Genomic DNA, 14979 nt, shown 5'->3' with positions numbered 1-14979 from the left:
TATATATATAAAATTTTAATTCCAAATCCAAACAAAAATTTGGGCATTTTCTTTGTCTGATTTCACATTTTTGAAATGTATGTTATTTTCTCACCCTACAGAGTTGTATTTGATTATTTTTATGCTAAAAATGATAATTCCTCGAGGCTGAGTGCACCTTATAATATTTGTTCTTTGCTCTCTTCACAGATATTACATTGTGCCGTGGGTAAGTGCACCCTGCTGCTAATAACAGTCTCTTATTAATTTCTACTATAAATATGCACTAGGTGAAGTATATAGATCAGATTGGCTATACACAGGAAGCTTTTTTTTAACCCAGCAGTGCCTTCGTCAGCGAGGGTGCTGGTTTCTCTGCCAGCCTGACAGTGATAATGTGATAAAGAGTCTCACTGCACCCGTGGAGCGTAGAGTTCACAGTCCACACCTCATTATCTGAGACTTGAAGCTTAATGTGACCTTTCCCAGTGCAAACAACCAGTCCTGCAGCACTGTCTGTTACATCATAACCATCCTTACTCTCTTAAATTATTTTATTCTAATGATTCAAATTCTATATTATGTCTCTCTCTCATAATGTTTAGTGTAATGGATTAAGATTATTTTTATGCTTGCATTATCGCAACTCATAGTTTATTCTGATTAAACCCACGTTGGAAAAATACAAAGGATTAATCTCTTTACTCAACATTTTAAATGTTTTGAAGGAATTGTTCCCTCCTCGGTGGTCCTGACTGGGTTCCAGGTGATGTCACGAGTGTTCCTTACATGGGCAGTGACGCACAGCGTTAGAGAAGTAAGTATATGTTTAAAGAGATAGTTCACTCAAAAATGAAAATTCTGTCATCATTTACTCACCCTCAAGTTGTCTTTTCTTTTTAACACAAAAGAAGATATTTTGAAGAAACCAAACAGTTGCTAGTAGCCATCAGCTAGTATGGAAAAATGTAGTTGTTACCAGCAACTGTTTGGTGCAACATGAGGGTGAGTAAATGATTTTTGAGAGAATACAATTTTTTTTCATTTTTGGGTGAATTTTTTTTTTTTTTACTTGCATATGTTACAGTGTTATTTTATAATTATTTATAGACTATTATAGTATTTATTAATATTTCAAATTAGCTGTGTTATTTATTAGTTTAATTTTAAAACGTTTAAATGATTTATTTTGTGTTTAGTCATTTTTACATTTAGTTATTATTTCAATTTCTATATTATTTTTAAGTTTTATTCATTTTAATACTTTAACTTTTATTTTATTTCACTTAGTTTTCATGTAATAATAAAAAAAAAGATCTAATATTTATATATTTATTTGATTTCAGCTTTATTTCAATTAGCAAAAACTATTTTTAATAGTTTTATTTTGGTTTTAGTTAAGAGCATCACAGATGTTTTACTTGTTACTTGAATATTAGTAATAATGATGATGTCAGGAATTCTCATGGTTAAAAACCTGGATATGAAAATCCAGTATCATTATGCCATCAATCGCTCAAATTTCTCTTCATCATTAATGTTCCCTATAACACTATGAGCAATATTTCTATATAGTTCGTCTCATTGACTCTTGTCTACTGCCATCTAGTGGATTTCAAGTTGGTTTAATATTTCAGTGCTCATCAAAAGCCAAAATCCTGCATTAGTAGAATTTTAGTGTGAAGAAAACAATGTTATTTATTTTACGTTCTTTGAAACTAAGAATCAAGTTCTGATTGTCTATCCCAGAGAAAGACGTCTGAGCTGAAGTGTATAGTTCTGTAAGTTATTCCTGCGAGAAACCTGCCTGAACCAAAACTGGGAAGTAATACTAACATGTAACATGTGTGCCTGTGTATGCTTCTGTTGCTAAAATAACCTCCTTTCAAGCCTGTATGCGTGTAGAGGCGAAATTGGAGCCTTTGACGGGCCTGAATGCTTTTTGAAGTGCTTCCGTTTACGATCATCTCAGTAGTCCATCTTTGTGTGTCGAGTGGCTTCAGTGAATTGTGCATAACTGCATGGTTCTCGACTAAATTTGGCTGCTTGCTAAGCAGTTCTGTCTCTTCCCTGTGTGACTTACAGTTTCTCTCATTTTAGGTCCAAAGTGAAGACAGTGTTCTCCTCTTTGTGGTGGCCTGGACGGTCACGGAGATCATCCGTTACTCTTTCTACACCTTCAGCCTGCTCAACCACCTGCCTTACCTCATCAAATGGGCAAGGTGAAGCTTCTCAGTTAATTTTTTTTGGTAGAAAAGTATATTTTATATACTTTGCTCTTCAAATTTTCACAGGTACACATTTTTTGTTGTGCTGTACCCCATGGGAGTGGCAGGGGAACTTTTGACGATTTATGCCGCGCTGCCATACGTGCAGAAAACAGGGCTCTACTCCATCACCTTGCCTAACAACTACAACTTCTCCTTTGACTACCACACCTTCCTCATCCTCGTCATGATCTCCTACATCCCCTGTACGTTTTAATTCCTGGACAAAGAGATTATGCATCATGTTTTCTCAAAATGCTTTGCTTTGATATATTCCATCTGTAAATAATCCGATTCCTCAGTTGATCTTGTATAGCTTCAAAATCTCTTGAAGCTCATTCTTGTCTTGTCAATGAACTGCTCTGTTCCTGTTAATGACCTTCTTTGTCCGTGTTCCTCAGTATTCCCGCAGCTCTACTTCCACATGATACGCCAGAGGAAGAAAGTTCTGGGTCACGTGGAGGAGTACAGCAAAGTGGAATAACTCGCCCTGCCATTGCCGCACACAGCAGACTGATCGCAGCGAAAACGGAAACAAGCGGATAACCTTTAAAAGCCACACTATAGATTTTTTATTTAAAAAAAAGAAGACAAGGCGTTCTTGTCAGTTAGACAGGCCAGATATGCAGAATGATTGTTAATGATACTATTTTGGTCAAGAACTGTTGCAGTTGGTGATTTTAGGGATCCTGTTTCAACACAAATGGCTCTTCCTCAGTTTAGAGGGAGAGGAATGTCTGTAGCATACTAATGCATCAGCTACTGTGTGACAACATTTTAATATTTCATTCTAAATGTAGAATTACAGACCAAATATTGTAGCAAATATCATTCAGATAAAGGGCAAAAATACAGTTAGCTGCATCTGGTGGCTTTAACCAGAAAAAAAGTCTCATAGTTTTCCTGTGTGGTGTGTTTTGTACATTGTATTTCAGACATTTGAATCTAATTGACTTAAATCTCTGTTTCTCACTCAGCTCATTTCTTTTCTTTATATTTGTGTATAATTCATAACTTTTTGACTTTCACACTACTTGTGTGTCTACTGATTCCCATCATGATTACGGTTAGTATTTTCTTTTTGTTTTGTGTTGTGTTTCTTAAAGGATCAATGTTAATCGGTTGTTTTGTTCAGTATTGGGTATATATTGTTGGTTTGTGGCCGTTTGCTGAAAAAAAAGAGGTGTAACACCCAAAGAAATTGGCTGAGTTGCTGGGTCGGACCTCGTAGTCAATACTACTAATGTACTAGATGTGCATTTCTGTCGTAGAAAGAGACACAGCTGACACTTTTGGAGCTTTTATGGCTGGCGATGTGGAAGTGTTTGGCTAAGAGAGACTCGCACGCCGAGCAGAAGAGAGCACAAGCCTCGGCTAACGGGGGCCAATTGGATTTGAGTGCCTCCAGTCATGCTTTGCCAATGAGTCAAATCCAATAATGTGGAGGGAAAGCTGGGAGTCAAGACTAACTTAACGCTTCATTGCCCGTCTGCCTAATTGTGAACAGTCAACTTCAGTCCTCCCAATGCAAATGAATCTCTCTCGTATTGAAGTGTGAGCCACACTATTGCACAGATAAGAGTCTTTGCAAACTAAGTGGTAAGCCTGTTTCCCTTATCAAGCCTATTCAGGAAAAGATTGGCATGGGATGAATGGAGTGCAACTTTGAATAACACTGCATGTAAAAGTGGTGTGGCTAAACCTTGGTTAATAGAAGCATGACCCTTAACTCAAATAAAAATGCCAACATTGTCAAGCTTTTGATATTCAAGTTCTGCATGGGACCAGCAAACTTTGTATGAATAGTAATACGATTATATATATTTACAATAAACCATAACATGGGAAGCAAAGCCCGTTTGTTTTTATTCTATAAACTTAATTGCTTTATCTTTCTCATATTAGTATTTAACCTGCAGAGTAATTAAAAGTATTGTGTCTTATATATATTTCACTTTATTTCAATATACAATTAAACACATATTAGGTTTTATAGACTTGTACAGTATTTTAGTAAAGGGGACTATTCATTCTTCCTTCACATGATGGCAGTAGAGATCTATGTCTAATATATTTTAACTGAACACGTTCTGTGAGGTCAATTGTCAGAAATTAACCTTTTTATTAAGGGGCAATGTTTGCTTCCTGGGATTTGATTTTAGCCATTTAAAAACAATGCATCTCCCTTTTATGCTAAATCCACATATATATTATTTCACTAAATATACATGCTTATTTCACTAAAGTAACCGTTCCCTTTGAATAATTAACTTGACTTAGAATAAGAATTAAGAAATGCATCTAGTGGTTAAAAGACTAGGAGCCAATTTTTGCTTTTGCTTTTTGAATTTCACCCTAATCCTACACTATTTTTTTTACCCTGATGTGCTTTAATTGTTATTTAGAAAAGTTTGTAAAGCCGGATGGGCACAATTAGCAATAAAGCAGCTTGTCCAATACATACGCACAGTTTGAAATCATAGGGCCCTTTTACACCTGGTCACTTCATGCGTTTTCTCTAATTGGATAGCTATCTGATTTGTTAAATTAAGCTAATTTTTACAATCCTTGCTCTATGATTTAAAAAAATAAACTGTTATTCGATTATATTTGAGTTTTCTTAAAGCCTGAAAAGCATTCTTTTGTTCAGAAATAAAGTGGGACAAAATAGTTTAAAAGCAGTTTTCCGTAGGGTTTGTTTTTGCATCTCTTCTGTTTAAAGGATGGGAGTCATGAGACCTATGAAAAAAAACTAAACCGAGGAAGCATGACTCTGTTGCAAACAACAAGATCTTCTGTCTTCTCGAGCTGACACAGAAAAGTTTAATGCTCTTCACACAGCTATTTCCAATTGACGGAATCCTGCATTTTGAAATGGAAAAAGTGTCAGCACACTGGGACGATAAACAACTGACACAACTTATCCCATGTTAGGGTATTGTCTGTTGAATCACTGATGAAAAAGTGAAATCACGGAATAAAAATGAAATCACTGAATGATTTCATTTTTAAAAAGTAAAAAAGAAAAGTATAACCATGAGAAAAACAACATTCCCATGCACATTATTCATATTTAGGCTACATAAAACATCCAGGAAAAGGCTTAACATTCAGAATATTTGAATGTAGTTAACTGGTTTAATAAAAAATATACTTTTATACTTGAAATGCGATTTGACATAAAAAAAAAATTATCTCCCATGTTTATTTATTTATATAAAACCCCTACTTTATTAGCATAACAAACAAACAATTTCCCCCCACTCTCCCTTACGTACAGCTGTGCGGGTATCCCGCCCACTTATCCAAATCACTGTGTACTGACACACAAGTTGACCAATAAAAAAAAAATATTGGCAACTTGTGCAACCAGCTATCCAATAGGATCGCACGTAAGGCGGGGCCTAAAGATCAAACTTGGTTGAATGGCAATACAAAGACAAGAAGCACCAAAACGGAGGATAACGCTTAATCAATTCTGCGTGCTTCGGGTCTTGAGAATCTGCAGGGAAAGGACGTGCAGCTCGTCCGGCACACAGTCATTACGCAGCTCAGCTCGAGCAGAGCGGATACGACGTTCCTCTGGCGTGACAATTCATCTTCTCATCTAGACGCCAGCGCTGGTGATGCTGTAGCTAGTGCACCAAGAGCATTGGAGATCCCTATCTGCACAGCACGGATGAAGACTCCTTCACTAAAAGACACTTGTGAGGTCATCTTGGGAAGACGCAACTTCTCGTGCAGGCGCGTTGGAAAGCTCAGGTTTTCACAGCAATCGTGATCATGTAATCTAGTGGGCTGCGACCACATATTCACAGGTGTACAGCTTGCGTGGATCAGTGCGTAACATTACGCACCATGGAGTCGTGCTCTGCACTTCTAGCTCAAACCAAGCCACACTTTTGCGGACACTGCTTGTTCTGTCATGAAAACGTGGAGATCAAGCGTGATGGACGTAGGGTCAGTTCTCATTGATTTGGACTAAATAACGCGATTTTAAGCAGTGTGCGACTTATACAGTGACTTAAGGGGGGGGGGAAACTTGACTATTTTTAAACGAATTTTGCATTTTTGGAGAAAGAAATCTGGTAAATGATTCTATAAATAACTCTATAATAAAGTGATGCTTTAGTTTTTGTAATGCTTAAGTAATTAATTGCAATGGAAAGCTCGCGAGCAGCGTACTGTTGTTATGGTTACCTCATCTGGCGAACGCGACTAATGTTTGTTCGCTTCCGTTTGGCGACAGGTGAGAATACGCGCTCTGACTAACTTATCTAACTTTTATTCGTGCTGAAACGTTCGAAACCTATATACAGGCCTACTTGCTTTTATACACTGTTGTGTGGTTTTAGTACTTTCACAACATTTAGATTTTATTTCCTCTGGGAGGTCCAAGGGGGTCGAAACCCCTTCGTGCGTGATTTGCACCCAGAGGAGGTTTGTATATTAGCATCTATGAATTGAAATGGGGCGCACAATTACTCCCTCTGCTGTTTACCTCCTCTAATGCCCAAGCCACCTGAGGATGTGTCTCAAACGACTACTTTGTATATTTAATTAATTATTTAAAGTCCTCTGTGTTTATAATGATGTAAAAAACTGCAAAATGTATTCCTCTCATTATGGCTGACTACAACAGCTGTACTCACTTTACATTGGTCCTATTTTATAAAAGCAGTATACAAAATGCTGCTTTCTAAATACAAAATGGACCAATTTGACTAGTTTTCAATTGGGTGCACATGACTCTCTCACACACAATTTTGGTTTACTTTTTTGTTTTAAATCACCATCTAACTGCAACGTTGTCTTAAATTGGCAAAACGACTTTAATATAGACGATGTTCCCCAAAGTAATGACTGAAACATCCCCTCTTTAGTGGAAAAACTATATACTTGGGATCATATACATGATTGATAAGTTTAATATTTATATTGATGCAGTGTGAGAATAATTCAATTTCCGTTAAATCAATATTGGAAAAAAAATCTCAGTAACGTTAATCTGTTTTGGGTAGTTTCCCGTAACCCATTTCTCTTACACAACAACAAAACGCTAACGTCTTTATTATATATTTGTGGCATGTACCTATAGTAACTTGATAAATAATAACAGCCGTTTCTATCGAACGATGCATAACTACTGTTAAGCAGCTGTTGCTGTGGTTTCCTCAAGCAAAGGTATACTTTAGCGCACTCTGACTAACTTGCGTGACTACTGAAATATTTGTTATTTGAAAGTATTGCAACACGTAGCCTATATTATGTTTGTAAGTAAAAACAAAACTTGTAAGACCTACGACCTTTTTCTTTGACCTCCCTCGGAGAGTTAATTAGGACGTCTAACTCCCTATAATTCGCACCCTGAAGTCATATATTGCATGTAGTAATCGAGATCATGTCCAGATCTAACAGCGTGAGCCCACCCGGCGCTGGCGCTCCTGGACTGAGGGGAGGGACGGAGCACAGATCCGCCTGGGGCGAGTCTGAGTCTGTGGCGAACGGATGTCCATACTCGGCCAGATCCTCCTGCAAAACGCTCATACGGTCCAACAGTCGGTGGAGAGAGGACGATGACTTCGAGCGACAACCGGGCCGAGCCACGACCACCGTCAGCCGGGTTAGTTTCAGATCCAAGTCTGCCTGGCAAGAACACGGGGAGGAGAGTCGCAACAATAACAGATCTTCCCCGAGGTACCGTGATGGAGAAGTGAGACCCAAGTCCGTGGAGTTGGGTTTGGAGGACAGAAGAACCAAGTCCAAACCAGAGGAGGAGCCCATGCCAGAAGTGAACTTTTCCATGAGCGCGTGCTGCAACGGCCTGATGCAGATTTTCAAATCTAAGAAGTTCCAGTCGGAGAAGTTAGAGAGGCTTTACCAGCGCTACTTCTTCCGACTTAACCAGAGCAGCTTGACGATGCTCATGGCCGTTCTGGTGCTGGTGTGCGCGGTGATGCTGGGGTTCCACTGCGCTGGAGGAGTGTATCGGCTCACTTACGTGGTGGTTTTCTCCACGGCAATCTTACTCATTCTTACGCTGATGGTCGTGTGCAACAGGAACGGCTTCCATCAGGATCACATGTGGATAGTTTGCTATGTGCTCATTTTGGTGGTGCTGGCTGTACAGGTGATCGGTGTGCTGCTCGTGGAGCCGCGCAGCGCGTCTGAAGGCATCTGGTGGACCGTGTTTTTCATCCATGTCATTTACACACTTCTGCCGGTGCGGATGAGAGCAGCGGTCATCACTGGAATTATACTGTCTACCATACATGTGCTGGTCTCGTGGAAGTTAAACGAAATGGACGTCTTTTTGTGGAAACAGGTGAGTACAGTGCATATATGCTTTATTGCTTGATATCTGTCTATCTATCACTCAAGACTGTCAACATGGTAATTTGACCATAGGTAGCCTACAGTACGTCACGTGGCTGCGATTAGTCTATTTGGTTATGTGCACAATTCCATGAGATACTACAGCAGTTAATAATGAGAAAGTGTGTTTAGTTCATATACATTTTTCCTCTGCCAGATAAAATTCCAAAAGAAGCCAAAGCATCAAACTTGGCTTTAATCAACGCTGGGATTGACAGCTAGTCTGGATCGGAGCGACAGACATTTATACCATCACCTATTCCGGTGGTTCCCAATCCTGGTCCTGGAGAACCCCCAACACTGCACATTTTAGATGACTCCCTATTCCAACACACCTGATTCAACTCCTCAGCTCATTAGTGAAGACTCCAAGACCTCAAATGTGTGTGTCGGATAAGAGAGACACCAAAACCGTGCAGTGTTGGGGGTTCTCCAGGACTAGGATTGGGAACCACTGACCTATTCAAAGTGTTCCGTAATCACTCCGCTCCAACTCCTCTCCGTGTTTTGTATTTTCCTTTCCTGTGTTTAGCTAGTGCGTAGTGGAAATTCTCAAATGTGTTAGTTGCTTAAAAGCAATGTTCATAGATAATGTGCAATGGCCAAAAAGTTAACATTTTGAAAGGTATTTTAATTACAAAGTGCATTGGCAAAAGTGCTGTTGGTCACATGTCTGTCAGTGAAGTTTACTGTACTGTCTAGTTGCTGTAGTAATTTTTCAGTTCTGTAGTTTTTGCTTTAGTTCTGAGAATTTCAGTAGCCCTTTAGAAGAACTGCAAATCCCTTGTTACCGCAAACCTTTCAGCAAGAGTTTGTCTCAGTCAGCACTATAGGTCTGTTTTTGAAAAGCACTTAGATGTTCTGAAAGCGACAAAAGTTGATGATTCACCCTTTTGTTTCCTCAGCAAAGCCTTGGATTTAGTTGAACACACACTTTTAAATTATTTTATTAAATGGCTGTGTATGGATTTATCAGATGGTGAATGCTTCTGTTTTTGTTCACTTATGGGTGACTTGGTACCTTTTACTGGAAACTAATAACTGCTTTACAGATTTTAACTGCATGTATGTGTGCAAATAAGGTGCAATCTTGAGTTTGGATTATTTTTAATGATTACATTTATAAATATTAAACATTTCTGAACTAACCTTTTAAGACTTCATAGATTTATTACAAATAATTACATCTCTAATAATCGTCACAATGACTAACTCTACATGTAAGGTAACCTTTGATTATTTAAGTTTTAATTAGTCATTGAATATATACACTGTAAATTTCTCATCAGTGCCAGTATTTTTCATAAGCTTCGGAATGTGTTATGTATACTCTCTGCTGTCATTATACTTAACTGCTTCGCTCGGTTGAATTTCACAGTCTTTTGAATCCTCCAACTAATAAAACATTTTATAGTAAATGTGTTTTAAAATCCTTTGTCTTCAGATATAATTATGTTTTCATTAAAAACACAGACTCTTTGAATGGTGTGTGTGTGGGAACAGCCTGCTGTGTTTGTTGGTCTTTCCACACAATGCTGTTGTCTTTAGCATATCAGATCTCTCTGTTTACATGGGACCTAGCAGGACTCTCCAATAGTTCACTATTGTTTTATAAAGATCCTGGAATGAAGGATGTTTTAGGAGCGCTCTCATAGATGACTAGCTTTCATCAGGCTGTGATGAGTGGTGCTGCTTTTTATGAGAGGTTTTGGGGCTGGAGCAACGGCTAAGGTGAAATCCGGTCGCTCTTAGTGTTTAGATGAGATTTAAAGGACCGTTCCAGGTTCAGTACCAGGTTAGCCATCTTATTACACTTTTAGGATTTCTTTCTTTAATCATATGTGCAGGTACTCTCATATACTTTTTCCTAAAGTGAATGAATACAAAGGTGCTTTGCAGGATTGTCTTACAGATCATCAACAGTTCACAATCTTCAGCTACATTTCCCCTGTGTGCTTCATTAAAGCCAGAGGTGGGACCCAGTTGAGCTAGCATAGACGCTTCCCCTAGGGGGAAAATAGAGGAGGTGGACAGAGTCCTGCCTGGCACAATTGCCCCACTCTGTAACATGCAGAGTTTTGGAATTCAAAACCGATGTCCTCCATGTCCTTCTTGAAAGATCTGCTATTAATTTGCCTTTGAGAGTCAACCCCTATGGAAGCATTAACCTTCCCCCAGGCCAGGCTGACTACGTGCTCTGCAGAGCAGTACGCTGAAGAAAGCACCACCTCTTGGGACTAATGCTCACACAGACGATATTTTGATGCTCTGTCAACTTTTGCTCAACTTGTGCAGCACATTTACGTTGTCTGAGTGATCAATTTACATTATATCACGTTTCAGTTGTAGACTGATACCAGTGAAATTTTGCTACTAAACACGTCTTCCTTTTTTTTTTTTAAGTCTATTTCGGGTCACTTTTATTACTACTACTAATTATTATAATTATAAAAATAATAATGATTAAAATATGTGTGAAAACATTTCACCCCCCCCCACAAAACTAAACATCAGGATGCAGTGGAAAAATTTGGAGTAGAAACAATTTTCACTCAGAAATTGCTAGTAAATATCACACTTACAAATAAATGGCAACACATTGAATTGAATGTAAAATTTTAAAGGGGGTCGGTCATATGATGCAATTTCAAGTTTTTCTTCCTCTTTGGAGTGTTAAGCTGTTCGTGCATAGATAATATCCCTAAAGTTGCAAAGACTAAAGTCTCAAACCCAAAGAGATATTCTTTATAAAAGTTAAGATTCGTTTAAATGCCCCCTACATCTCGCTTTTCAGAACGATGAGCTTTGTAAAAATGTACGCGTTTCAGAAAGGTGGGGCATAGAGAAACAATAATGTACAGTATGTGGAAAATGTGTTTTTTGAACATTAAATTGCATAAACACATTGCATTACACCAAATAATGTTGTTTTTAGCAATGTCATATGACCCCTTTAAAGTAGAAGGACTGAAATAGTATTTTCTTGTAAAACAAACTTTAGTAATATTTTATTTATACTTAGAAAAAATAATTTGTGTGCTGAAGAAGTGCCTGTTTGGGTTGACATGCGTTGATGTTTTAAATATGTGACCCCTCTAAAAAGGCTTTTTAATACAGAAATATGAGTTCCTGGATGTGGAAGTATGTTTTCATTTCAAAAGGAAGCAGTCACTAATATATTTATGTATCAGTGTGTATTGTATTGTGAGGTCGTAGGCAACCAACCTTATTGCAGATTTAGTTTCGTGGTTACTAGAAGACTTTACAAGTTTCAAAACCATATGTGCAATCACTGGGAAGTTTGAAGGGTTTTTTTCTCTCCATAATGCAGCCGTAGGGGTGAGTTTGTGTTACCTTTCAATATCTAACTCTGACATGTCTCTTATGAGTGCAGACCCTCAATTGTGCTTCTTGCATCTTAGCAACCAAGGCCTGTTGTCACAAACACCATCCAGAAGCACTCAGGGCTTTCCTGTGAGAGGACCCCTGCTTTTCATCTCTTAACCACCTCCACTGAATGTGCGATCTTACCATTAGAGGTTCAAATTGAGATAATTAAGGCACAACTGCCCTTGGTGATGGGAGTCTTTACTTCACTCCCTCTTCTTCACTCCCACCTTGCATTGTTTTTCCTGTTGTCAAGGTAGACCTGAGGGTAATCAAGCTCCGATATGTGTGGGTGGTTGCCCGCAACTCTCTTAAACCGTTGCTTCAGTCTATGGCTTGTATTAGGTGTCTTATTATTAGGAACCACATTTTGAGGCACTTCATAAACATTTCGCTCTTCAACTATAAGCTGTGATGGTTTATTTATCATATTTTGTTTAACTTTTTTTTTTTCTATTGCATTAATGTAATAGTTCACCCAAAAATGAAAATTCGCTCCCTCAGGCCATCAAAGAAGTAGATGAGTTTGTTTTATCTTCGAAACAGATTTGGACCAAATTTAGCATAATTTGATCCTCTGCAGTGAATGGGTGCCATCACATTGAAAGTTCAAACAATAAGTTCATCAATTAACATCTTGTGAAGTAAAGCTGTGAGTTTGTAATAAACAAATCCATCATTAGAAAGTTTTTAACTTCAAAGTGTTGCTTCCGGCTAAAATACGAGTCCTCTATCCATAATACTGCTTTTCTCTGGTGAAAAAGTTGTCTGAATTAGGAGAGTATTATGCACATCAAGCATCATTTACAAGCGAAAACCGTTCTAAACATATGTTGGTGGATTTTGATGTGAGCAGACAACAGGGGAGGACTTGTTTGTTTATTTATTTTTTAAACACTGACTGGAGGAAGAGTTATGGATGATGGACTTGTATTTTGGACGGAAGTGATAGTTTAAAGTTAAAATGGCTTAATGAGTGATTTATTATTATTTTTTTACGAACATGCAGCTAGTCACTTTTTTTTCTCAAGACTTTAATTGATTGAGTCATGCAGATTACTTGTAAATTATTTAGTTTTTATCAACTGTTTGAACTCCCATTCTGACGGCACCCATTCACTGCAAAGGATCCATTGGTGAGCAAGTAATGTAATGCCACATTTTCCCAAATCTTTTCAGATGATGAAACCAACTTTATGGCAGTAAAGACACTTAGCAACAGAATACGGTTGTCAGTCCTGTATTTTAGTCCTTAATACGGTTACATTCACACACGTATTAAGGCGTGATCTGTGTGTGTGACTGCACTTAACACCAAACGTCTCAGGTTACTTGTGTAACCATGGTTCCCTGAGTAAGGAACGAGACACTGTGTCCTCTAGGGGTCGCTATGGGGAACGCCTCGTCGTGACCCGTGTCTGAAGCATACATTGAAAAAACACCAACTCGTTGGCCGGCGACAGCCATGACGTCACTACCGGTGCGACTACAGTATAAATCGACGCCGGGAGCTACACATCATTCACTTCTTCGTCTGAAGCTTGCGTCCGCAGCATGGCAAGAAACCTAGAGGACGCAGTGTCTCGTTCCCTACTCGGGGAACCATGGTTACACAAGTAACCTGAGACGTTCCCTTTCATGGGAACTTCGAACTGCGTCCTCTAGGGGTCGCTATGGGGAACGGTATACCCACGCCACCATGCTGAGGGGAGTGCAAGCCAGAACCATGGCGAGCACTAAGTACCAACTCTACCATATTGCTATGGGAGTCGCCCCTAGGACGTTAGACGGCTGTCAGTGACATTATTCCCTACGGCCAAAGGCCTAGGCTACATACCCCAAAAATACTTACCTGTTAGGGCCAGACTCCTGGGACCGAGGTAGAGCTCAAGGCTTGGAATTAGAAATAGATTCATTTAAGGGAATACGACCAAGAGCCTAGAATCATACTAGTCTTGGCCTGTCACACAGGGGCTACCGCACGTTTCTCTCTGTATGTGCTGAAGGAACTGTCTCAACAGACCCCTAGTAGCAACACCCTGTTAAAGTAGGTATCCAGAGGATACATCTCATTTCAATCAGATGCATGGATCTCAGGCTACCTGGCGGACATCTCGGCATGGATGAAAGAACGTCACCTACAGCTCAACCTGGCAAAGACTGAGCTAGGTTCTTCTACAATTACTCCATCAACTTCGGTCAGAAATCTTGGTGTAATCTTTGATGATCAGCTGACCTTCAAAGACCCCATTGCAAAGACTGCTTGATCTTGCAGGTTTGCATTGCACAACATCAGAAAGATCAGGCCCTTTCTAATGCCAATCACAACATTTCTTGCATTACCTCGACAGCAGAAGAGGACAAATACAGTGCATGCATAATTATTATGCAAGTTGATATTCTGATTATATTTTTTTCCAAGCACATTTTACCAATTCCAAACGACATCAATCTTAATAACCACTATTAATCTTATTTAATAATTTATAATTGATATATAATTATTCATGAAGGCTAAAGGCTGAAGTGAAAAGTGTCTTATATTCAGGTGTGCATAATTATTAAGCAGATTTTCTTTTACAGATAAAATGAGCCAAAAAAGAGATTTAACTCTTAAAAATTATTAAATGCCCATGAGAAATATTCAAAACTAATACAATACTAGAAATTGCAAAGTGAATGCATAACCATTGGACAGCAAAATGCTCAGTGGGTCAGCAGGGTCAGTCAAAAACATGTAGAGAAGAAAATATGCATGTTAACTGCAAAAGAATTAGGAATTAAGGCGAAGAATTAGGTGTGAAATCACCAGGAACCATTTAGTCTCCAGTGCCACCATTTTCTAGACCTGCAACCTACCTGAAGTCTCCAGAAGTACAAGCTGTCAGGTTCTCAGAGACTTGGGTTAAGTATAGAATCCTAAAAAATGACCCCTACTAAATAAGAATAACATACTGAAGTGTAGTAAAAT

General features: G+C 38.7%; 2 protein-coding genes across 2 annotated transcripts in view; both read left to right on the top strand.

Moving 5' to 3' along the window:
* Nucleotides 1-4094, top strand: part of hacd2 (3-hydroxyacyl-CoA dehydratase 2) — an 8431-nt gene extending 4337 nt beyond the window's left edge. The window contains exons 3-7 of the mRNA XM_016286676.1: nucleotides 190-208; nucleotides 708-796; nucleotides 2080-2201; nucleotides 2274-2452; nucleotides 2648-4094. Coding sequence (XP_016142162.1) covers nucleotides 190-208; nucleotides 708-796; nucleotides 2080-2201; nucleotides 2274-2452; nucleotides 2648-2730 — 492 coding nt within the window. The 3' untranslated portion in view covers nucleotides 2731-4094. The remainder of the gene's footprint in view (nucleotides 1-189; nucleotides 209-707; nucleotides 797-2079; nucleotides 2202-2273; nucleotides 2453-2647) is intronic.
* A 1380-nt stretch (nucleotides 4095-5474) lies between these two features.
* The window catches only part of LOC107596066 (adenylate cyclase type 5-like), a 98214-nt gene continuing 88709 nt past the window's right edge, over nucleotides 5475-14979 (top strand). The window contains exons 1-2 of the mRNA XM_016286674.1: nucleotides 5475-5990; nucleotides 7656-8571. Of these exons, the coding sequence (XP_016142160.1) occupies nucleotides 5926-5990; nucleotides 7656-8571 (981 nt within the window). The 5' untranslated portion in view covers nucleotides 5475-5925. The remainder of the gene's footprint in view (nucleotides 5991-7655; nucleotides 8572-14979) is intronic.

Source organism: Sinocyclocheilus grahami, unplaced genomic scaffold, assembly GCF_001515645.1.
Source record: "Sinocyclocheilus grahami isolate Dianchi unplaced genomic scaffold, SAMN03320097.WGS_v1.1 scaffold214.1, whole genome shotgun sequence".
NCBI classification, from domain to species: domain Eukaryota; kingdom Metazoa; phylum Chordata; class Actinopteri; order Cypriniformes; family Cyprinidae; genus Sinocyclocheilus; species Sinocyclocheilus grahami.
The sequence above is the reverse complement of the archived record's forward strand: the minus strand, read 5'-3'. Positions and strand labels throughout refer to the sequence as shown.